At 33.4% G+C, this 24,590-nt stretch overlaps 1 protein-coding gene across 1 annotated transcript in view; it reads right to left on the reverse strand.

The window, feature by feature from the left end:
• The window catches only part of Pdk (pyruvate dehydrogenase kinase), a 28,152-nt gene that overhangs the window by 3,073 nt on the left and 489 nt on the right, over positions 1-24,590 (reverse strand). The window contains exons 2-8 of the mRNA XM_085187883.1: positions 4,657-4,714; positions 3,536-3,685; positions 2,997-3,181; positions 2,392-2,586; positions 1,651-1,817; positions 1,190-1,304; positions 188-297 (exon numbers count right to left, since the gene is read on the reverse strand). Of these exons, the coding sequence (XP_085044009.1) occupies positions 188-297; positions 1,190-1,304; positions 1,651-1,817; positions 2,392-2,586; positions 2,997-3,181; positions 3,536-3,685; positions 4,657-4,714 (980 nt within the window). The remainder of the gene's footprint in view (positions 1-187; positions 298-1,189; positions 1,305-1,650; positions 1,818-2,391; positions 2,587-2,996; positions 3,182-3,535; positions 3,686-4,656; positions 4,715-24,590) is intronic.

Here is a 24,590-nt window from a genome sequence, read left to right on the forward strand (position 1 = left end):
TTCGAGATGTGCGTGTATGATTGACGTACCTAAAACACATATGTGTTTCTCGATAAGGCTTTTAAATTTGAGTGGGCTTGAACCCACAACCAATGCTTTTACACTCAGCAAAACTTTATTAAGATTACTTTTAACCAACCATTTTTTGCCCTATAATAAAAAACAACATATCTTAACCGTAATTTACCTTCAAATATATAACGGCGTCTGTGCCATAACCCTCGCAGGACATCAGCACGAGGTCACCATGGAAGTATCGCGCGTACAGCCGCGATATAGGCAGGCCGTAGCCGTATCCTGAAACAAATTGTTTAATATTTACAATAGATCCTTTTTAAAAAATGAGGTACACACTTTTCTTTCTCCTCTTTTCTACTCCTTTATTTATTATATTACTATACCTATAAGTTAAGTATCGAGGAGAATGCCGCGAATACCACAGACAACAAAAAGGACCAATATATCAATCCTCAGCCAGCTGAAAATCCAAGTAAGATTATCCACTACCTGTTACCAACGAATACTTTATCATACATCATACTTTCGCCACATAGCTCGAAGACAATGTTTCTACTGTTGTAGAAACTTGGTCAAGTGGGAGTCGAATTTGCCAGCCGAAAGTTCCGTATCAAATCATGATTGTCGACCCGACGGGAGATGTAATTATAAAAGTAATTATTTTAATTTTGTATGCACTAAATTTCTACGTTATAAACTACAAATATAACTTTGTAATGGGTTTTTACTTTTTATGATATATTATGATAAATCACCTATTTTCGGATATTTTTCTTCATTTGTACTGTAAGTTCTTATACTTCTCTAAATCAACGGGAAATATTTTTTGGTTTTAATTACGCTGCGTTCGTCATTATAGAAAAAACAAACCGGTTGAGCAAAATAAAAAAAGTTTCATACAAAATCTTGTGACATCGAGAAAATTTGCCCATTTTCCCTATTAATAAATTATAGTTAAAAAATAACTAAATATGCAAATGTACGGAAACCCTAAAATTAAAAGCATAAAACTCACCAGTAGTAACCGCGGATGAAAGAAGAATTGGAGTAGTGGAGCTCAATGAGAACTTATGACTCAGTAGCCAGAGCGATAGTACAGCAAACAAAAGGTCAAATATCGCTGCGTTCAAACATTAATACCTACCTTTCTAAAAACATATATATAACTCACCAGCCAATGGCACAGTGTGTGAATCAGACTTGGAGGGTCGCGGGGCGGTGCTGTACATGTACTTGAACAGCAGCTCGGACACACTGCGCGCGATGCCGCCTCCGCGGTCCGACATCTGACATTATAGACAAATTAAGCATTTTACATTTTGAAAGCCAGTCGTGGCGTATAGCCACAAGCATGTAAATGTAAGAGCGATAGCTTATGGGTTCGATTTCCAATTGAGGAAATGAAAATTGAAATTTATATAAATTTATATTTCCATTTCATCGCTCTGGTTTCGAGGCAAAAGCACGGCGTTGAGTTCTGCCACTCAGCACGTAATGCCTCCAAAATTTGGCGATGCGTTTGGAACGGAGTGTCTTTCACTAGATTCTTTCTATCTATATTGTTGTGTGCGGGAGACAGCGTGAAGCTAAAGCTATTTTTTTTCTACAATATTTGAACCCGCTACCACCTACTTTAACAGACACGTCCTCCCGTCCCCTCACGATGTTGACGAGTATGGGCGGCGGGCAGTTCTCGTGCGTCTCCATGACGGCGCGCATCGAGTTCTTAAACAGCTCGAAGAGCATGTGATAGAGGTGAGAGGGCACGTACACTATTGGCATCGGTTGGTTGCTTTGCACTGAAATGGATTATATTATATTTTAGAAAATATATAATTGTGTTGTGAGATTTCAAAACGCGTCCCTTGCTTACGGTCCAAGTGGTCTTACCGTTAAGCCATACGTTAACATAGAGCTACGTCGATTCTATAATGTTCATTGGGTAATTTAAAATACACAAAATTATCATATTAAAATGGGTAGGTAACAGGTAAAATAGGTTGAAAAATAATAGGTAGTAGGTAAAATAGGTTGATAAAGTTGTCCAGTAGTTTTGGCCGTGCGTTATCTTTTTTTATTTAGCTTCACAGATGATATAAGCGTTTTCTACTTTTCCTTAATTTTAACGGGACGTGAACCTACAACACACACCCGTCACACTTAGACACCGTCCCATTACGTCACACCAACCTATATTCAACGTGAGACAAAGAAAGTCATAAACCATAATAGAGTCAACAAAATCGTGGCGAGGCTTTCCGAACGCTTCTAAACTTTTCCATATTATTCACACGCGCTCGAAAACAAAACAAATTAAAAGTAACAAAAATACCCCAAAAACCAAATCATGCAGTCGATCGCTTGCTACCCTACCTCCATCCTGCAGTAGTTCCAGTTCAGGCGAGGCGAGGTAGTAGCGGTCGCACATAAAGCGCGCGTTCTCGTAGGCGTCGCGCACGACGGCCGCCACGTCGCAGGCGGGGTCGATGGAGCCGACGTGGCGGCCGCCGCGTCCCATGCCGTTCACGGACGCCTGGCGCCCGCCCAGCTGCTCACCAAACAGCAGAGCTACAACAATGTATGGAACTCGAGTTAGCATTCGAGTAACTCTTACTCTCTCTCTCGAGTAATTATCAGCTTCTCGCTGTATCCCGCACACAGCAGGGTAGGCAGAGGGAACATAGAAGAAACTCCATCCCCCACGCACCGCAGAATTCTGGAATCATTGCCTGATGTTTGGCGGAACTCAACGCCGCGCTTTGCCTCGACACCAGAGCGAATAAATAAAAATATAAATGTAAACAAATATTTTATTACTTGATTTATTTAATGAAATAGTATATAATATTTTATGATCTTACTTTCAGCCGAATTTTGTAGGCATTGCGTGTTGAGTGGCGGGACGCAAACTCAACTTTTGAATTTTCGACATTCTAACTCGCAATTCTCTACATTAAAAAAAGGTATACAAAACTCACTGTGCTGATTAATAAGCATCCTAATAGATATCCTACTCATATAGAAGCGATCCAAGAAGTATTGTATAGAATTCTCAATGCCAGGTTCCACTTCATGGGACTCCTTCAATTCGAGCACACCTTGCGCCATTGTCTGTACTACGTCTGCGTGCCTGTTTCTTATGTGGACGAGACGTTCGCAAAATCTGGAGTTAAGTAAAATTAAATGTTAATTTAATGGAAAATAGGTCTTAAATAAAAATATATATTTGTTTTAAAGCTATAAATAATAATAATTTAAGCCAGCGTAGTGGCCAGGCGCAGCGTATGACTGTGAACGCGACAGCTTGGAGTCCGCGTACGACATAGGAGAATGAATTTTTTTTCGTTGTTCTGGTAACAAGACAAAGTGCGGCGTTGAGTTCTGCCAATCAACACGCAGTTTATCGATACATTTTAGCGGAGCGCGGGGAAAACAAGGGTCCCTCTGCCTGCCCTACTATATGCGGAATACAGCGTGAAGCTATATAAAAGTTCGTACAAAATTCAACTACACTTACTGCGTCAAAACCGGCTGTTCTGGTTCCCTCTTCTCGAATTCAATGATCTCTTCGAAAGAACGCTCGTACCACTGATTAACAAGGCCTACGGACGGCATCCGCAGCAGATTCTCTGGTAACAGTGCTATTTCTTTCATTATATTGGCTAACCTGCAATGAGAGAAAAAGATAGATATAGATTATTCTTCATTAAAATAGATGTAATTTAAACTAACACAAATAAAATACGTCACACATTAAGGAAAGAAGGAGCCGTCGAAGTGTGAAGTGCGAAAGTGGGGAAGGGAAGTGTCTTACTGAGGAATTCATTTGGGGTACACGGTGTTGGTTATGGGTGGCCTCTCTCCGCTACACCGATAATCAAGAGTAATTTAAAATTTCTGTGAATGATTTCTTGGAAATACAATACATATTTAACTAGTATATTTTATAATTGTTAAAAGTTAATTCAAAAAAATAAATTATACAATCTGTAGTTTTGTTTACATCATTCAATACAGAAGACAACATGATGATGATGGTGGACCGAGTGGTAGCGGTGCATTTGTTTACAAAATAATCAGCAACCAGTATTTTTCCGTTTTAAAGTAAATTCGGTATGTCCATATATTATTTTTTATTAATGAACTTTGAATATGCCAAAGCCTTATGAAAATTGTTAAGCAGAATATGGTAACAACAAAAGTTGTAGCAGTATAGAAGTTTAGCGGTGGCGGTACGTGGTTAGAGCGCTTGGATGTTTTATGCCTGGAATTATAAATAATTTTGTAGCTTTTGAAATTTTAGACTTTAGTTGAGGAAAGTTGAACAAATGAGCTTGTTACGTTCGGCTTTAAAATGTTTAATTGTGTTGTTCTTTATTACTTTAAGTTTTATAAGTTCAGGGCTGACTATAAAAGATACTCATAGCTAAGAACTCAACTCGAGCTCGTGATTTTATTTCTTTTCTTCGCTTTGTTAAGGAATGAACGCATTGAGAAATTATAAAAAATAGGGCGGAAAGTGGAGAACAAAGTATCTTAACACTAGGTTCTCTCTGACTAAGCTGCTGCATGCCAAATACAGCGTGAAGCTGAAAAAAAACATAATTGAAGTAAAAATAACTAATCATTTTTACTAACCTTACTGGTAACTCCTTCCTTAAAAATAAGTAGGATTTTCTTTCACACGCATTCAACCCTGAAAAGAGGAGGCTAATATTAAAAAAGTTAAAAACATTTGTTATTAATTAAAATGACAGATCTGACATAGTTTTAGAGAATCTCTTGTATTACTTTTAAAAAATCCACAGAAAAGACGAGTTAATATAAACGATATAAGTTTACATAACTGGAAAGCGGTTTTATTTTTACTTTGCTTACTCCGCAAAATTCGTAGCGGGGGGGATGGGAGAGAAAATCCACTCTGTTGCGTTCTTTAATATTCACGGTAAGAAAGTTTCAAAGTTAAAAAAAGAAAAAGTTACGCAATAGGAGAGTGCAAAATGATATTTGCGATCACTGCTCCATAAAAGTATTACTAGAACAACAATTCTAAAAGGCTATCAATTTTAATAATGCTCAATTACTTAATAATTTTCAATCATTTTATTGCCGGGTGTTCGATAGGAACCAATTACTTAAGTTCAAGTATTAGACTGCTACTTTAGACAGAGGAGTATTGTGAAAACTTTACATAACTGTGAAATACTTTTGAATTTGGTAAAATGGAGAGAGAACTCACAAATAAAGCGGCACACGTATTTGTTGTCTATGTTGGGACCTAAATTACAAAAAGATGAAAAAAAATCCAATAAGACTAGGATTCCGACATACGCGATACCCCGATACCGAGGAATCGGAAGGAGATCAATTTCAAAGGGGCCTATTTGCACTCTACTTCTCATTATCTCTTTCTTCTCTTGTTACCAGAACGAGGAAATGAAAATAATTCACTACAATCGATCAACGGCAACTATAATGAAATTAAAAACTAAGCCTCCATTCTGACGTGTCCCACTTAGATCCTAGTATTACATTTCATGTGAAATGACGTCATTGCGGGCACTCCACCATGTGATGCTGACACTGTAATATGAAACTGTAAATATTTATACTACCGACGACACGTAGTGCCCTTGTCCTAGCTTATTTTATATTTTGTTGTTCGGAACATTACGTTTTAAAAACAAATAAAATGATGAACAGAATGCAGTTTGTGGCAATGCGCTATTCGATGCACCGATGCAGGTAAAGCAATTAGTTTGATCGGCGCGAGTTTGGCAGAAATAGAGGCTGTCACACATAAACGACGAAGCTATCGGGAAACTAGTTTTATGCATTTCATTAATCATAGTATTCTTCCAGCCAATGTTGCAGTGTGTCACTCAGGTGCCTCAACTATTTTGGTTTCCCAACCTGACAATTTATTAAGTAAGTCTTGAATTTCGGCAAAAAGTGTCCGTTCTCCTCTTTTCACCTTTTCGCCCCACCTTGACCCTAGGTGTTGTTTGTCTATCCTGTTATATACTAAGTAAACAGTAAACGTTTAAAAAATGGTGAAACCAAGTAAGGTGCTACATTTTACATGTAATGGTAAAATATAGCACCTTACTTGGTTGATCTAAAAAGGAGAAAAGAGGAGAATTTCTAAAATAGAGTGACGTTCGTGAGTTCTAAGTTTTTTGTCCACCCCGCAAAATCTTAAAGTTGCGACAAAATAAAAACAAATGTGATAAAACATATTTTTTATATAAAAAATAAGTTTAAATTTAGATGCACCCCTAACAGTATGGTCTCAGTCAAATCACGCGTAATGTAAACTAATTTGGCCCTGAAAATAGTTAATCCTTACTTACTTAATAATATATATAATCCTTGAAATAACTTTTGTGTTGTCCATTTCACAAATACAAGACATCCAATGTACCTATACTTATATACTACTTATATACTACGTAGCTAAGTCTTATACGCGTTTTATACTCGTAGGCGATTTTCCAAATCGATGGTTTAGAAAATGGACGCCTTTAACTAATTCTATTTATATTAATAAAGTATTTTGTGGGGTGTCAAATTGAATGCGAACTTTCCAATTCTTAGGGGTAATATGATAAGACGCGTATTTGTACGTAAAACTATGTACCCACATAACATGTATAATACAGCGAACAATGAAATATTAAATATTCATTTCGTCGAGTGGGCATCGAACCTACGACCTATCGCATGAAGCTAAACAAAAGAATATGTAGTGTGCTTTGCATTTTCTTTACAAGATCAATGTTCTTTTAATTTAATATTTACAAACAAGTTTGTCATTGACCAAAAAACCCGTACAAAACACTTGGTCGATTCCAATTTAAATGGTTTTTATGCAAGCCACGTGACGCGGCGAAGGACTCCCATAAAAAGCAATTCCCTGTTTCATTTCATATCTGTCTGTAAACAGGACGGGTTGTGGGTTCGATTCACACTCGAGAAAATGAAAAATTAATAATTTATTATTTTCATTTCTTCTCTCTAAGCTACGCTTTAGGGAAAGCTCCATCACGCTGGAACCCGCCTTAAGAAAACTCTACTAGTTTTTTGTTTATTTTTTATTTTACCTACGAACCAATACTAATACCAATACTTTTTGTAGTTCCAATTTAATTAATATTTACGCAGCAAATTTAATTCATATTGTTCCAAACCAGTAGAAGATAAATAATATTCCATTAAAAATTTTAAATACACTCTATATTAGTTAGTTTATTGTAATGACGAAAACGTTTTCCTTTTATTTTATAATATTGTTCAAGAAATATCGAAAAAAAATAACGCAGCTATGGAAAATAAACATTCTGCTAGGAAACTACAAACAGTACCGTTATACGTAGTGAAGTTTATTATTTTATAGCACCTATAATTACGCAGCAAATATAATAAATATCATTTATGTTTGATACGTGGTTGGAATAAAAACTAAAATTACTCGTATAAAACCTTTTTTTTTTATTTAAAAATATGAGTCATCAAATAGTGTTGTAATTTACAAGAACATCTATTTTTCTTTAAAGAGTGAATGGACTAGTGACGAGACATGTGGACTTTGGACTCATTCAGTTGAGACGCGTCGCTACAAACAAATACGTCCTTGGCAACCAGACGAAAACACTTGTATAATATCATATGAGATCTATTTCAGCAAGCTTCCGTGGCAAACATGTTGACAAATTAAACTTATATTTCTAGAAAAATATGATGTTCGGGATAATAATAAAAAAATATGATCTTTTGTGATATATTTTTTTCATCTTTAATTGTAAAAAATTGTAGCCATAAGTCTAAAATGACATCATTGCTACCATTTTATGGACTATATAATGAATTCATTGTGGCGCGATGGCTTGCAGCTTTTAACGTGGCGCTGACGCGATGGTTGCTAGTTCGATTCTACTTGGGAGAATAAAATATTATCATTTCTCTGCTCTAGGAAGACAACATACGCATAGTTCCGCCACTCAACACGCAATATGTCGAAGTCGGGTGGAAAGCGGATGATGAAATATTTTACTACTTTATAGGCATTCCGCCAAAAACAAAACAGTGTACGAGATGAATGACCTTAGCAATTATAAAAAATTATGTATTTTTTTATTTATTTATAAAATAGTATCAAACCACTTTATGCAGTATATATAAAAAACAACAAGTTATCAATAAACAGTAAAGTGGTATCAATATGTCGGAACAGACGACTCCTTATTGTGACTGTCACGAGGAGGTCATTTTGTATGTACTTACTTACTTCGAATTCATTACTATTTTTATTATACATAAAATTCAGTTTAAGGAAATTTTAAATTTAATTTTGTACGTATTAAAATATCATTGCATTGTTTGAGTTTTAAATCCGTACGATTAATCTTTAATCATTATTTTTATAATTATCAATTATAATTGCAAATTCAAAAATACACTATTTGAATATGTAAAATTAAAAATACATTAAATAATATGATTTTAACATTTGTATTGAAAAAATAACAAATACTGAGTTTGTTAAGTGTGTTTGCTTCTCATCAGGACTGCCTTCCGAGATGGTACACAGGTAGCGACATATTCATTAAACGATACAAAACGTGCTTTAAAAAGTCTATCTAAATACTATATCTTTTGTAAGTGTGAAATAATACTTTTAACAATTGTCTTGTTAAGGAAATGATATTTTGAATTAACAAAGCCTATATACAGAGCTACCAACAGACGTTCAAATTAAATTTACACTTCTATTTCGTCTTCACGTAGTGTTTGTTTACTTACAAAAAAAGGGTGTGATATGATATAACGCAGCTGTAGGTACGTATATCAAAGATTTTTATATAAGTATTTAAAGTTTTTCAGCAGTACGGTAGATTTCTATGAGGGGAATAAAACGATGAGAGATAAGACATGAGATGAGATAGATTGTCGAAATACGCGTTTTTCGCCATTTAAGGCAATAATTTTTAATGTTTAGTTTTTAGATTTTTTCCTGAACAAATACTACCTGTATATGCTAAGTAAATTTCATAATTCTAGGTCGACAGGAAGTATCCTGTTAATAATTCAGCAATATTTTCACAAAAATGAGACTTTTGTGAAATAAGTAGGTATGTATAATATAATTATTTGAAACAATATGTTTTCAAGTGTTCAAACGCAAATATGACGGATGTGGAACGACCGGACGCTTCACTCACATCCAACTGCAATTACATTAATTGAAACTCTCATTATATCTAATTATATTTTTTTAGCCTCACGCTCTATTCTGCATCTTGCATCATTAAGCAATTGTACGAAATATGAAATATACGAAAACGAGTTGTCGTTATGGAGACATCAATATATTATATTCCACAGCCGAATTCAGGAGGCTTCGAAGAACGGTATATCTAAACAGTTAACACTATGTTATCTCGACCTATCCCGCAACATGCAGGATACGCGTATGAAAGCTGTTTAAAAAAAGTCAAATGTGGCGAATACAGAAATACCACCGGATGCTTTATTCATACCTAACTGTTTATATTAAACGCAATATCATTAATTAACATACAACACAAACAAAATTAATATCAACATAGTAGGTACAAAAACAAATGTAGAGACATTTGTTTATTTACTTTATCTAAATACTCAAATACCGACGGAGCGCTAGCAGTTTTATAAAAAAAACAAGTTGGATTTTTAAAACGGCTTCTTTATTGGACAACTTACTTTAAGACTAACTTAAACTCTACTTAATTCCACTTGGCTCTACAAATTAACACAATAATAACCGGTAACAAACGTGCCCTATCTTCTGCTGACTACGTGTGAACAGTCAGTACTACTGTCAGTAGTACTTGTTGGGTGGTCAGGGATTCGCGTTGCATGACTAAATTATCAATGGCTTCCATAAATATATCTATATTTACCTGTAGAAGGTTCTAATGATTTAGTTAAAGTATGGAGTACAATTTGACAAGAAAATGTTTCAAAGTAATCTACTAATAGGTATTCACTTATTTATCCAAATTATATAAGAAAACAATAGGGTACTTAACCCTCCGTTCTCCGCTTTAAACAATTCGATAAAAACGAATAAATATAAAAATAAAGATTAAACATAAAGATAAAAAAAATATTTAAAAGACCGCTGGTGTAAATCAAACGTGTTTACGATAAAGCTGTTATCATTCAATAACAATGATGTACTTCAGAAATATGACATATCACTCGATATAACCTTGCATCAAATAATGATATGTAATAAATGATAAAAAAGATACATTGCGTGTGGCCGTTTACGGTCAAGACTGTGGGTTTGGTTCCCAATTGGGGCATTTAATGATTTTCATTTCCTCGCAATGGTAACAAGAGAAAGCGCAGTGTGGGATTCCGCCACTCAACATTTAATGTCTCGAAAATCGGCCGGGAAGTGGGCAACAGAGTGTATTAACACTAGGTTCTCTTTGCACACAGATATATCTATGCCAGAGAGAAAGGAACCTTAAACGCTACGATAGTGGGAAACGCAGCTACAAATACTTACATTATAATAATTTTAAAATATCTTAATTTCCGACAAATTAAAAGAAATGAAGAACTGTAAATTTAGAGTATAGACGTCCTTTGAGCGTCCTCGGTTATAGTTTTTGCCATTAAGCAAACGATCTGTTAGTTTTGTCACGTGAAGTATCACCAAAACGAGTTGTGGTTATGACGCTATAAATGTATTTCTTAAATTAATTTCAATAAAAAAATATATAAAAATAAGGCGATTTTCAGCATAGTGTGTCTGTAACGGGTGTGGGTTAGATCCAGACACGGGGACAGGAATTATATTTATTTTTTGGCTCTGGTCATAATACAAATCGCGGCGTTGAGTTCCACAGTTATACATACGTCTTAAATATTATCCTGCGCATGGGAAACGCTGCCTTAACACAGTAACTAACTGTAGTTATTACGACGTTAATATATTAAATTATCACATTCAGTAGGTACCTACATTCAATTAAAAAGCATAATTAACGAAGGTCATTTTCTGCAAAACCTGTATAAACAAAACAAAAGCGATTGACAAACTTACTTAATTATTAATTTGATACTTCCTACAAAAAATGTGACTATATTTTCATTAAATATGAAAAAGTTGTAGGCCATTGTGTCGCAGTGGGACAGCGTCTTGAATCACACATAGCAGTGTAGGGATCAGTCAACACTACACTCTCTGCTATATTTTGGAGCCTTGAATGTTGAATGGCGGAACTTAACGTCACGCAAACTAAATTAATATATTAAATATTTCATTCCACCGAGCGGAAATCGAAACCCATAACCGCCGCGTAACTCAACACACTCAACACGCAATGTCTTAACACTATGTTTCCTCTGCCTACCCTGCTGTGTGCGGGATACAACGTGTAACAACGTGATATCCCAAACACCTTTAAAAATATTGTTTAATAAATAAGCGTGAAGTTACATTTGTTTTCTATTTGTATACCTATATTTAGGTATTTTACATGTATGTGCATCACTCCATATGTCTGTAATAAAATAGTCCAGGGTCACCTTTACCGCGGGTACTTTAGATAAGAAGACTCTAGACTCAATAATTCAAAAGTTAAAACTTAACAATAGGCTGTGTAGGCATTGCCTACACTCCACCTAGTAAATGATAAGAAAATGAATAAAATTTTATATGGCACATTATATTCTTATTCATTCACGAGATAAATGGTCTTGACAAACATACAATAATGCGATCTTATAAGGATTCCGTTTTTTTTTTCTTTTTGAGGTACGGAATCCTGAAAAGAAATTAAATATGGCCAATTTAGTCGGAAAGACTACAAATTATCTAAATTTGGTTAATTATAGTGCAAATACGTCATTGTTGCCCCAAATGAGCCTAATTACAAAAAAGGTGATTATGTTATGTACAAACATTTAAACATTCTCGTATAGCTAAAACGACGTAACCGAAAGGCAAGCATTACATAAACATTTAGGCCAAGGTCAGTCCAGTCAAGTCAGTCCTTTGAGTTCTCACTTGATACTAATATATTACTGTTTTTGTTTCAATTTATCACTTTTTCCCGCATAGCAGGGTAAAGGGAGAGAAAAAATGTCAATACACTTTTTTCTTCTCCCCACTTTCCTAACGAATTAGAATTAATTCGTATTGGGTGGTGGAATTCAACACCAGATGAGATGAGAACGCCATTATCTCCAACCAGAGTGGACAAATGAATGTTGGGATTGAACCCACAACCATAGTGTTTACAGTCAACAGTGCTTCTGTGTGCCTCAATGGCCTGGTGGATGGATGTTGTTAATCCTATATCTTATAAAACAAAGTCGCTTTTCGTGTCTGTCTGAACTTTCTAACTCTTCTTCTTCTAAACCACCCAACGGATTTTTATGCGGTTTTCACTATTAGTTCGAGTATTTCTCAGGGAAGGTTTATATATAGTTTATGATTTGTACATTCTTATGTAAATTAACATAAATACGATAAATGTGTCTAAAGTCCTACCCGTTGAGACACTTTCGCGCATGCGCCGCTTTAATGGTAAGTACTACATGAAAATAATGTACTAGAGTATTGTTCCTCTTAATAAGATCTACAAAAAAGTCCGCGACAGCATATTTTTATCTTTTAAGAATAACGTGTAGTGATCATATTTCTGTCTAAAAATAGTAATTTCAATATATTATTTATTGTGAGGGATATTTTTCCATAATGGTATTAATATCCTTATCCTTTAAAATACTTTATTAATTTTCTACGTTAAACGAAGATAAAATTTACTTTTTACACTATTTCGAAATTGCGAATAGTATTAGAGAAAAACGCATTTAATTGTTGACACATCCCGCCGTTGACACATCAGCTGTATGTTACTCAAGTTTCACTTATCCCTTACTCTCAGCATATAAATAAGTATATTAGTTACGTTGGCCATTTAATGTAGATCAAAACTGTCTTTTGCTGTTTTTTCATTTTAATAAGTACTTTAGAAGTTGTTACAATATCAAAACATCCTTGCTGCGAAACGCGCCCCGCGACGTTTTGCTTATACAAGCGCGTCATGAGCAGTCATCGGTGGTTCAGTGGTAGAATGCTCGCATGCACGCGGGCGGCCCGGGTTCGATTCCCGGCCAATGCATTCTATTTAATTTTCCTCACAGGCAGCCACGTAGTGCTTGCTTTTCGTCAGGGACAGAATACCTTCTTCAGCATTAACGACAAGCTCGAAAAAAAATCCCATCCGCTATAGAGGCATAGCAACGAAGATTTAGATGCGTTTGCACGTATTGGATAATTGGAGTTGAATGTATTATTTCAGCGCGATATATTTGGTTTCATATTTTTTGTAGTAGTTATTAGTAGGTAGGCTTTTGTTTATAATTTCTTCCGTTTAAAAATAGTCACTTAACTATCTAAAAATAGTCATTTAAATATATTTTAATAAGTACTTGAAAAGATTAGCACAGATTTAAAATTACGGTACCTACTAAAAAATCCTTGCTGTGTAAAACAATTGGAAAATCCTTATTAAAAGTACCAAAATGCGGGTTGCATTGGGGTTTAATTAATTTTCACATTATCTTAAGTGGTTTGCAAACATACATTATTTGAATAATCCAGTAGTAAAAGCGGGCGAAGTCGCAAGGGGGTCGCTAGTAATTTATATGTTTATCTTCATTCATTTCCCGTATAAATGTATCGGAGAAAAGAACTTAATGTTAAGGCAGGTAAGTATTCATTCCCCTGAATAAGGAATGAACCTATATCTATCGCGTCAAAAAACGCCAGCTGCAACTTGATGGCATCATCGTTAATTACATGAATATATTTAATTGCATTACATATTTATTACTTTACTATTTACAAACACTATATACATGATAATGGCGCCTACTTCACATGATAATCACGTTTCACTACAAATAATTATGTTACAAAAACGTTATTAAGATCAACATTTTAAGTAAAAAAAAAAAACAAATGATGCTTAAATGAACTTTGTACCTACAAAGTTGACACAGGATCTGTAAACGCGATGGTTGTGTTTTCATTTAATCATATTGATATAAAAGCTAAGTCCAACGTTGGGTCCCACTATTGAACACGCAATGTCTCGAAAAATAGGTGGAAAATGAAAGGCTCCCCCCTCTGCTTATCCTGCTCGCTATCCCAGTTGTCCTGTCAAGTACATCAGATTTATGATATAAATAATATAGTATCGTCATCAGATCCGGGACACGTGTGAAAGTGTTTGAGCAAATTAGATGATGAGAAGTAGGTTAGTAGTTTTATGTAAATTGAACCATTGATTGATATAAAAGTTGATGAAATTGATAGGTAAAATTAAGATCTTTTTGCCTCCACATTGCATATGTGCAAATAATTGATTATATTACTACTTATTAAAAATAATGTTTTCTTCAATTTTCCTATTGACAAAAAAATAAATAAATAAATTTACAATTAAAACATTATATTATGTTTTAAGAAAAATATCGTTTCATATAAGTCAAGTGCAAAAACCGGTCCTAACGAGAGTTTTCTTACGAAACCTCCATCAAATGTACTAATAAATAAAAATAAAACCGGTATACGAAAAAGAAAAAAAAGTACGAAAGTATAATATAATTAACACGTTTTGGACATTTTGTACTTAATTTTAATAATACACAAGACGAAAAAAAATAAAAAAGTATATTAAAAACAAACAGTTCTAGTGTGAGTAGTTGATTATCTCTTATAATCCAACAAAATTGTGGATTCAAATACAACTTAAATGAATATATTTTAGCCGTCTTTTCAATTGCGTGCAACACCTCCAAAATAGACGAAAAGTGGTGAACCTCCGTTCATAAATTTACACTACATAAATTTAAAGAGGGCAGTTGCCCTTGGGCGGCACAAACGTGCAACTGTAGACACGACTGTTATGGGTTCGATTCTGAGCCGAGAACGAGGAACAAGGCCAAGGGCGGCGTTGATTTAGGTTCCGCCACTCGACATGCAATGCATCAAGAATTCGATGGAAAATGAGGAACGCAAGTGTCCCAATGGGGGAAGGAGAGTCTTAACACTAGAGTACCCTGCTTTGTGCAGGATCCAGCGTGAAGCGTACTATACGGATGAATAATTTATTACTATTTCCCCACACTGTATAAGAAAAGCGGGATATTAAATTCCGCTACGCATGGATAAATTCGGGATAGACGAAAAATAACTAACAAAAAGAGTAACTAGGTTTTTTATATAAAAAAGGCTTTACTAGACACTATACTAAAATGGCCTACGTGTTTCGTGTATTGTATGCGTTCGCCTCACGTGACGGCCGGCACACGCTTTGCTCCTTGAATCTTGACTCACAGCTTGTCCGGTTTCGCAAGCTTTGTTTACTAATTCGGAGTAGGTATCGCATATTATTGCCAGTTTTCGTTTAATTTATGCAATAAGGAAAATCACTCTATAAAACGTTAAATTTTCGAATGCTTGCAATAAACCTGGTTAAAATATGGATCTTGCTTATATTTGAGGCTATCAGCTAAGATAGCATCTGGTTGAAAACGTGAAGGTTTTCAATTTGATACGAATTAGCAAGAGTGAGAAGTCAATAAAAATATATTATTTACAGATAAGTGACATTATCGCCACTTCATTGGAGGCCTAATCGTAATTATGTAATGCATATCAACCACTTATTATCAGACACCTTGACTAAAGATATATTTTTATCTACAAATATACACAATAAATACTAAAAAATACCTTCATAATTTTCTGTAAGTTTATTTAATGTTTTAAATCAGATTATTTTAACGGCTCCAAAAAGAAACCAACCATCATAAATATATGTTATAATAGCACAAAATAAAGGTTTGTGTTATAATTTTTAAAATAGAATTAAAACAATGAATTATTTTAATTTGCCTTTCAGGCATACAAAGTGTGGTGATAAAAAGGAGTGTTCCCTTGTTTGTCCTGCTGTATACAGGAGATAAAACGTAAACAAGAAAACGATATTTCCTTTGCATATTGTATTGAAAAATGTATTTATAATAGTGACATAAAATCTAACAAGATATTTTCATGATATACCACAATTCTATTTCAAAGGTAGAGTCACGATAACAAATATGTGTCTATTTTTTATTCCCCTTACTTCCTCCAACCAATTTGGTAATTACGTTAATCGCCATAAAAAAAAAGATAAATATTTTACAACAATGAAAATATTCTCACTGTCAATAGTTTTAAATCGTCAAGTTAAAACAGTTTAATTTAAATTTCATATAATATTCTACGTAAACAGAGCCACTGTGCCATTATTAGTTAAAGTAAACAATTATTTTTTTATCTACACCTTGCGAAAACTACTGATACGCAATAGAAAGGCCTTGCATCGAGTTTGGAGCGATAATAAAACATTATTGTGAAAAACATGTTATTTGTTATAATAAATATAATAACACTATCTATCTGGCAGGCTTGCGCGGACGCTGTTGAAATATTTCTTTACCCGTCTGCGCAACTTAAAAGAGGGTAATGTTTTCTATGTGGCGTTAAAGAAAGAGAACAAATATATTGACCGATTTTTCATCAATATTTGGCTTACAATTTGTGCACACTCAAAATCATTTACCTACTTAGTTATAATCATTACAACAACAAACGTTATTTATGTAGTAACAATAAAGTCGTTCTAATCTATTTGTTCTTGATACAAGTGTTTATTGACATTTAATAGACTAATCCACCTCGACTCATTTGTGCTCATTTGAACCCCACTCGGGAAAATAAAATATTTATTTAAATTTATACTTTCATTTCTTCGCTCTGGTGTTGAGGCAAAGCGCGGCGTCGAGTTCTCATCGCAGAATTCGGCGGTAAGTGAGGAACGGAGTGTCTTAACACTAGGTTGCCTACGCCCTGCTGTGTGCGGGATACATCGTGAAGCTGATTTAATTTTAATTTGAAAATATCTCAGATACAAGAACTTCTCCAATACGAGACCTATATAGGTACTACTCTAATACAAAGAAAGCGTGGAAGTTCATCGTTTCATATGACTACTTAAACTATTTTTAATTTTTGCACACTATGTGTAATGCATTGTTAAGTTTCCCTTGACAACAGCCTTACATTGACCTCGATATTGCTGCAATTTTCCTTATTTATCCGAAGGCTCTATGCGGTCTTCCGTCAACTACAAAGTATGAAATATATGTATAGACTAGCGGGCTCGTGCGGGGCTACGCCCGCTTGAAATAGAAATATTAATATAGAAATTGAAAACTAAAGATTTAGTCAATTCAGTTAAACACTTGTATAAAATAATTGTTACGGCAATTAACAAATTGACATAACGTAGAAAACATATAAAAATTAAATATAGCGGAATTTGAACCCATGCTTCATGGACACCGTCATTTGGACGATTTCCAAGTGGCGCGGGTTCAAGTCCCGCTACATTGAAATCTTTGTTTTCTTAAAAAAGTATTTATCTTTCCCAATATTGTGACGACAATCTGTTGAATTTACCTATCGCTCTCGCGTTTACCGCCTCGCTGCCTAAATAAATAGTATACGACGTACGTCACTTTGGACTATAGACTTGAGATTCCTCACGCTTTTATCGTTCATCGTTACTTGCACGAATGTTTGTAAGCAGACCAAGCAGATTGCAATAATAACCAATAAAAAATAAAAAGAAGAGGGGGATTAGTGTCGAGAGTCAAAACACTCTGTTCTCCGCTTTCAGTTCGAGTTCGAGACGTGTGTAAATATATATTTTTCATTTTCCCGCTCCCGCTCTGGTAATGATCGTGAAACAAAAAAATGGCTATTCCATATACTTAGATATATGTTTTTATAGTTTTTATTATTTTATTTTAATCAAGGCCCTACTGTAAGACATCATTTATTGGGATTAATACGTACTTTGCGTACAGTATCTAGGTCTGTTGTTGATGTTTTGTGTATTCAATAAACATTTTAATCTATGTGGGACTTGACATCAAAACTCTAACGTTTAGTTGGACATATCGCAAATGCGTCATAATGACGTTATATTCGTACAAAATTATATCGATACCCACATTGGTAACGCAAGAACAAGCAAATATATCGTAAATAAACACAAATATACTTGTTATGAATAAATAAAACTTTGCTTGCGTCATATGAAAACTAAAATAGCAACATCGTATCATACGAATGCAACTAACTACCAATGAGCATAGAGGAAGTTACATTCACGTCCATACATCACACACTCGTACACAGCAGGTTAATGAATGACTGCCGCACGGGTTGCCGAAAATAGAAAATACCTAAATGAAATACGGGATAATATATTTTTAGATTAATGCATATTTTTTGGTTTTATGATTATTGATCTCGCATGGTAGACAGAGAGAATGTAGTGACAAGACCCTACGTTAATGGCTTTCCTCCGTTTCCCCTCCAAATTCGAGATATTGCCTATTGAGTGGCGGAACTCATCGCTACGATTTGTTTGTCTAACCAAATAAAAAAATAAAATTGGGGAATCTAACCCAAAACAACTGCATAGCATAAAATATTCTTGATACATATTTATATATAAATAATAACTAATCTAAGAACAACAAGTGACTACTAGTGCTATCTAACCTTAAACTAGACTTGTGCCATTGTGATAACTAACACAAGTGATAAACAATTATACTGGACATGACTATTTGATAAAATTTTACATTTTTTGGTCATCAGTCAATAATGTGGATGGGGTCGAATTGAATCTAATGTTTTAATTAATTATATGAAATAGGCGCAGTGGAACAATATCTGACTGTAAACGCAATGGATGTAGCGTCAATTTCCGTTCGAAATATTTTTAATTTCTTCGCTTCAGCAGACAAAATGAGGCGTTATGTTCTGTCTATCAACACGCAATGTCTCAAAATTACGTGGAAAGTGGGGAACGGCATGTCTTAAATAGAGCACAATTGTGGCTGGCACGTGCCGCAGGGGCACAACCTGGCAATAGTAAACTCGTGTTTAATGAGGAGGTAAAATGCGGCGTTGAGTTCCGCCATATGATACAGCGTGAAGCAAATAGAAATAATTTATTATCAGCTTTAAATATATTTGAAGTCGCGATAGAAATAAATCGCCAACTTAGTACTATTTTGTAAAACATTACAATAGTATATTTTTTAATTATCATTTGTTAAATAAATAAATGTATGTGCAACTATTGCTACTGCCGTAAGAAAGTCAACTTTTCAAACTGTTATATTTTTTTATTTTTATTGTCGAGCTAAGTGAGCACGGCTTTACGAACAAAGCGACCAAGAAGCAAAAATAGTCTATTACAGTCAATCTGGGTAACTTTGATTGACAGTCCACTGTCAATGTTACCCGAACGAACCTCGAACTAGTTTCCATAATATTTTTTTTATAACACTATTGATAATTTTTTATTTTAATTAATAAATGTAAATTTTAATTGGGTGAGAATAAACAATTAATACTCAAGTTCTTTCAATATAATAAATATATTTTTTTATTTGCATAAATTATTTTAGCTTATTTTATTTTTATTCTACGGGTGGAAAGTATTTTGAGAGCACTAATAAAACAAAAACAATCTTGAAATATGCTTTAAATTTGAAGACATAGGGTAATCATTCAATTTTTTATATGTATGTTAAAAAGTAAATAATCCTAATTTAAAACATCATACGTACGTTACACCTTAGCGTCTTTATATAGCTGTAAGCGGACCAAATCTGACATTGACCTAGAGTGCGAGTGGCGACCGGCCAAAAATATTGCTTGGCTCCTCACTACCTTTCGATACTAAATATTTTAATGTGCATACGTTTACATTCTAAACATAATCCATACTATTTTTGACACTTATCTCCTCTGCTACTAAAATTTTCCGAGATTTATCCCTCACTTTTTTACAATTTCACGTTTCCCCGCTTACCAAAGTATACAGAGAAAAATCAATGTTAAAACACTCTATTCGCCATTTTTCACCGTGTTTTCGAGACACTACGCGTTGAGTGGCGGAACACAACGACGCCCTTTATCTACTAGAGCGTGGAAATGAAAATAAATTCATGTGGAAATAAATATAAAGATTGCCTTGAGAGGGGATCGGACTCACAAATGTTGCGTGTACAGGCAGATGTATTTTCACTGCGCCACACTTGCGAATTTTCCTCTACTCAGAATTAGAAGTAGCAAGTCATATAATATTATAATGTGAACCAAGTCGGCTCACGATGTCTTTAAATGAGTAACAATAGGTTTAATGTGTATTTTGGTAGTTATTATACTAACTACTCCATACTAATGTGTATGGACTATAGTCCATATTAAGCCCTACCCTGCTAAGTATATACATGTACGGATATTAGGCACCCTAAAAATAAAAAAAAGACCTAATTCTTAATAGGGCATATAAGTAAGAAATGTTTTTAATTATTTTCAGTTTCACACTGTATCCCGAATATAACAATGTAGACGATCCGTAAAAAAACATTCCCCCGAATTAGTATCGAACACACAACCACCGTTTAAAATTAGATAACTTCAATTATATTTCTATCTAATTAGATTAATAAGTACCTACCTTACCTAGTGTGGAATTTGATATACATTGTTTGTCTATTGTTATCTCTACATTGTTCTAATTCTAGGAATGCTTTGTAACGGAAAGTTTGTTGATTGGAAGTAATAAATCTATTTAGAGAATTGTATGTTAATTTTGTATTTATTTTACAATACAAATTAAATTTAAGTTCATCTATTGATGTTTATCGCATAGGTATTTAAGATGAGAGTAGGCAAAAAGAAAAGAGAGTGTAAAGAGTTTTAGTTTACAAAATGGAACTAGCACCCGCACCGCTAAAGTTTTTACACGTTTTTTTGTTTTCTACCCTTGCGACCCACTGCTACGTCTCAGACTAGACTGAAGACTGACTGACTCAGACATACAAATTAGAAACATTTCATAAGAAATCTTAGACAATTATAATATATGTGGGTAGTTATATAATATGACTCACTGACAACTATTAGCAAGTATACAAAATAATGTCTATACAATTATATGTACTTTATATAAACTCTACCAATAGAGAAACCACGCGCTTGGTTCTACGTAACCATTTTTAAACTAATAATTTCTCTGAATGGGGATCGAATCCACAATCGTCGTTTGTACAGATACTATCCCACTGAGCTATGATAGTGTCTAAGTATTCTCGTGTTTCAAAGTGTTGAGGTTCGCAACTCAACGACCCGCTACAAATTCCCGAGCGGAAATCGAACTCACATCCGTCGTCTTTATATTACCTAATCTAAAAATAAATTAAATAATTTAAATAAATAGTTGTCTTTGCTGAAAATTTCAATGAAAATTTTATTATTAAAGGACAATTATTATCACCATTTATGCTTATTCACGCCTTACTTGATACCATTCGATATGGTCGTGTGAATTTATAATTTTAATTATAATTAACACCAGTCACATCGCATTGACTAACTAATACGCAATTAATTGTTTATCGACTACGAGTAGTGTATGTAACGCGACGGTTGTGGGTTTTTTTTAAGTAAAAAAAGTAATTTTCACACTTATTTAACCCATATTTTCAACGTGAACGTTAAACGATTAACCCTACTTACGATGCACATATAATTATTACGAATAGGAATTAGTACAATGCATAATAAAACGTTTGTGTAGTTAACAAACAATACGTACGTACACACATACCTACACATATATGAATATAGATAATCTATATATTTTCTGTACATATATACAGAAAGTAAATATATAGAACTCGCGCCCTCTTGGGCTTAATTTAAATGGTCTAACCATGTAAAACAATAGTACAGTTTCCTCTAAGGTATAACTTTGTTAGGTTCACGTTGTATTGTATGCCGCTGTTGAGCAGGGTAGGCAGAGAAAATCTAGTATTAAAACACTCCGTTCCACATCCGAGTGGTAATTGAACCCACGACTGTCGCGATTACAGTCGCACTCTTCTGCCCTTGCGCCACGAAGGTCATAATCAATCCTATTTGATATTAAATATATTTTGAATTTATATTAGAAACATGTTCAATGTTTTGTGTATGAACCATAAAAGTGAGAGCAGAGTGGGCCATATGGTGTATAGTATTACTCATTTAATTTACAAATAAACTACAATATCAATGTAGGTCAGAGTTAGAGAAGCCAAGCTGTTTTTTGAACAATGGATAAAACTATTTATTTGTGTAAATTTGGTATTTTATATTACAGTTATTTTATTAGGAATATTTTATTATATAATTGAGACCGTCTCGGCACAGTGCCTAAACAGGATTCAGCGTAAAGCTAACGAAAAAGCACATTTTATTAGAAACAAGTATATAATATGTATATAAAATCTTTGAAGTACTTTTTCCCTCAGCAATAAGAAAAGCAAATTTACCATTCTACATCCGATCACCATTTATAGCAAAACATTGTATTTTCGTACATATTAAAAACAAAATTCTGATATTTCCCCAACATCTGTTAAGATTAAAAAAATATCAAAAGTACTAACTAAATAAATAATACGTAAAGCAATCTTTATATAATCTACCTATATAGTAGTTAGTACACATTTTATTTTATCCTAAACTTTATTGCAGCAATCATGGTAACACTACTAACAGCTATTGTTCAAAGAATGAGTAACTTAATATGCTTTGCATATGCCAATAACAAAACAAATATACACATTGATAGGTATAATATGAAATATGTTGACTGTCAGTTTGTTATATCATAACATTGTTAAATAAATATTTCATTTCCTCTAGTGAGAATCGAACTCACAACCAGTTGCGTTTAAAATCACACTTTGCCCCCGCACCAAGACTGGCCTCTGGAATATTTAGGCATAATATTCTTATATGAAGTATGAATATAGAATTATACAAAGTGTGTGTAGTATATTAACATCTATAAGTTTGAATTAACATGTTGTTTTATCACATAGCAATGATATCTTTGTGTGAACTACCAAGTGCATAAAAATGTATAAATTTAGTTTGAAATATAAAGAGAATTTTTTTTAGGGAACTTGTGACAACTTTGAATTGTATAGAAAGGTTTGAATTACGTGACATTGGCGAAATGAATTGTGCTCAACTGGCACGCTCGAAACGCCATATTTCGAGAAATCAATCAAGGTTTGAATTATTGCTGGTTTAAATTTGATGATGGAGATGGGAGGTCTTTATTAGTTTTTGCACCATAAAAACATACAAAATGTCCCACATATGAATATTATAAAGGATTTCTTTAATAATATTCATAATTATAAGATAAGTAATGTGAATGAATTTTGACATATAACCTTCAGTATATAAACATTGTTGTGAAGAAAACAACTTGATTATAATGTTTTTGTTTAATATTGCTAATTACATAATATATTTTTTTTTGGCCTTGTTGTTTAAAATTGTTTTTGAGTTGTTTTCGTTAATATGTTTTAAAATTGCATATAATATAGTTCTTTATATTTTTCTAACACTTTTAAAAGGGAAAAGTTTTTTTATAATTATAAAAATTATGTATGTACATAATTTTTATAATTATCAAAAAACTTTAAATAGATGCCATAGCAGCACAGTGGTGAACCTGGTGAGAGTTTAAGCCAATTCAATAAAAAAAATATTTATTTGCAATTTTCTTTATATTCTTTAAGAAATCTTGGTCAAAGCTTTAGATATTATAGCATAAAACAAATAAAATATTTTACAAAAATGATTATAATTTTTCACATAAACATACTAAGTAATATGTTTATTTCCTTACAACTAAAAGAATTAAACAACATGATTTATAATATGCAAATTGTTCAATGGTTGGCAGTTTTTGCATAATATTTACTTATTGAACTTTGGTATGAAGAATAGGAATAAAAAAACTAATTATATTACAATATTGTTTGTGTAATTAATTAATTTATAGAATTCAATCATGAAAACAATAAACTAAATATTTTTTGCAGTTTCTAGAAATATAAGAAAACAATGATCAATTTCAAAGTATTTTTTTTATACTATAATTCAAATTCTTATAAGAAATATAATCTAATAATTATTATGCATATAAGTTAAGAATTGTTTATAAATTATCTCACTAGCAAAAAATATTGTCTACTTTATTAGTATGTTATATTGTGGTAAAAAAAGTCTATTGCCCATACATATATATCATAACAATCAACATAATATACTAAAATAATAAAATAAAAATAACAGAACTAAAACAAATTATGATATAAACTTTGGGGTCAATTCATAAATTTTGTTTTATTGCCAATTTACAAGTAAATATATCGTTTTTACGCAAAGTATCACAACCTTCTTGACCTTGTCAAATACGTAAGACAAGACAGGTTAAGCTCATTACGTCTACATTTATCCCTACAATAAATAAATATAAATAGAAACTGAAATAATGTCAAGCAAGTCGTATTTATTG

This window comes from Heliconius melpomene, chromosome 7, assembly GCF_056956725.1.
Source record: "Heliconius melpomene rosina isolate 202511_hmr_F chromosome 7, ASM5695672v1, whole genome shotgun sequence".
NCBI classification, from domain to species: Eukaryota; Metazoa; Arthropoda; class Insecta; order Lepidoptera; family Nymphalidae; genus Heliconius; species Heliconius melpomene.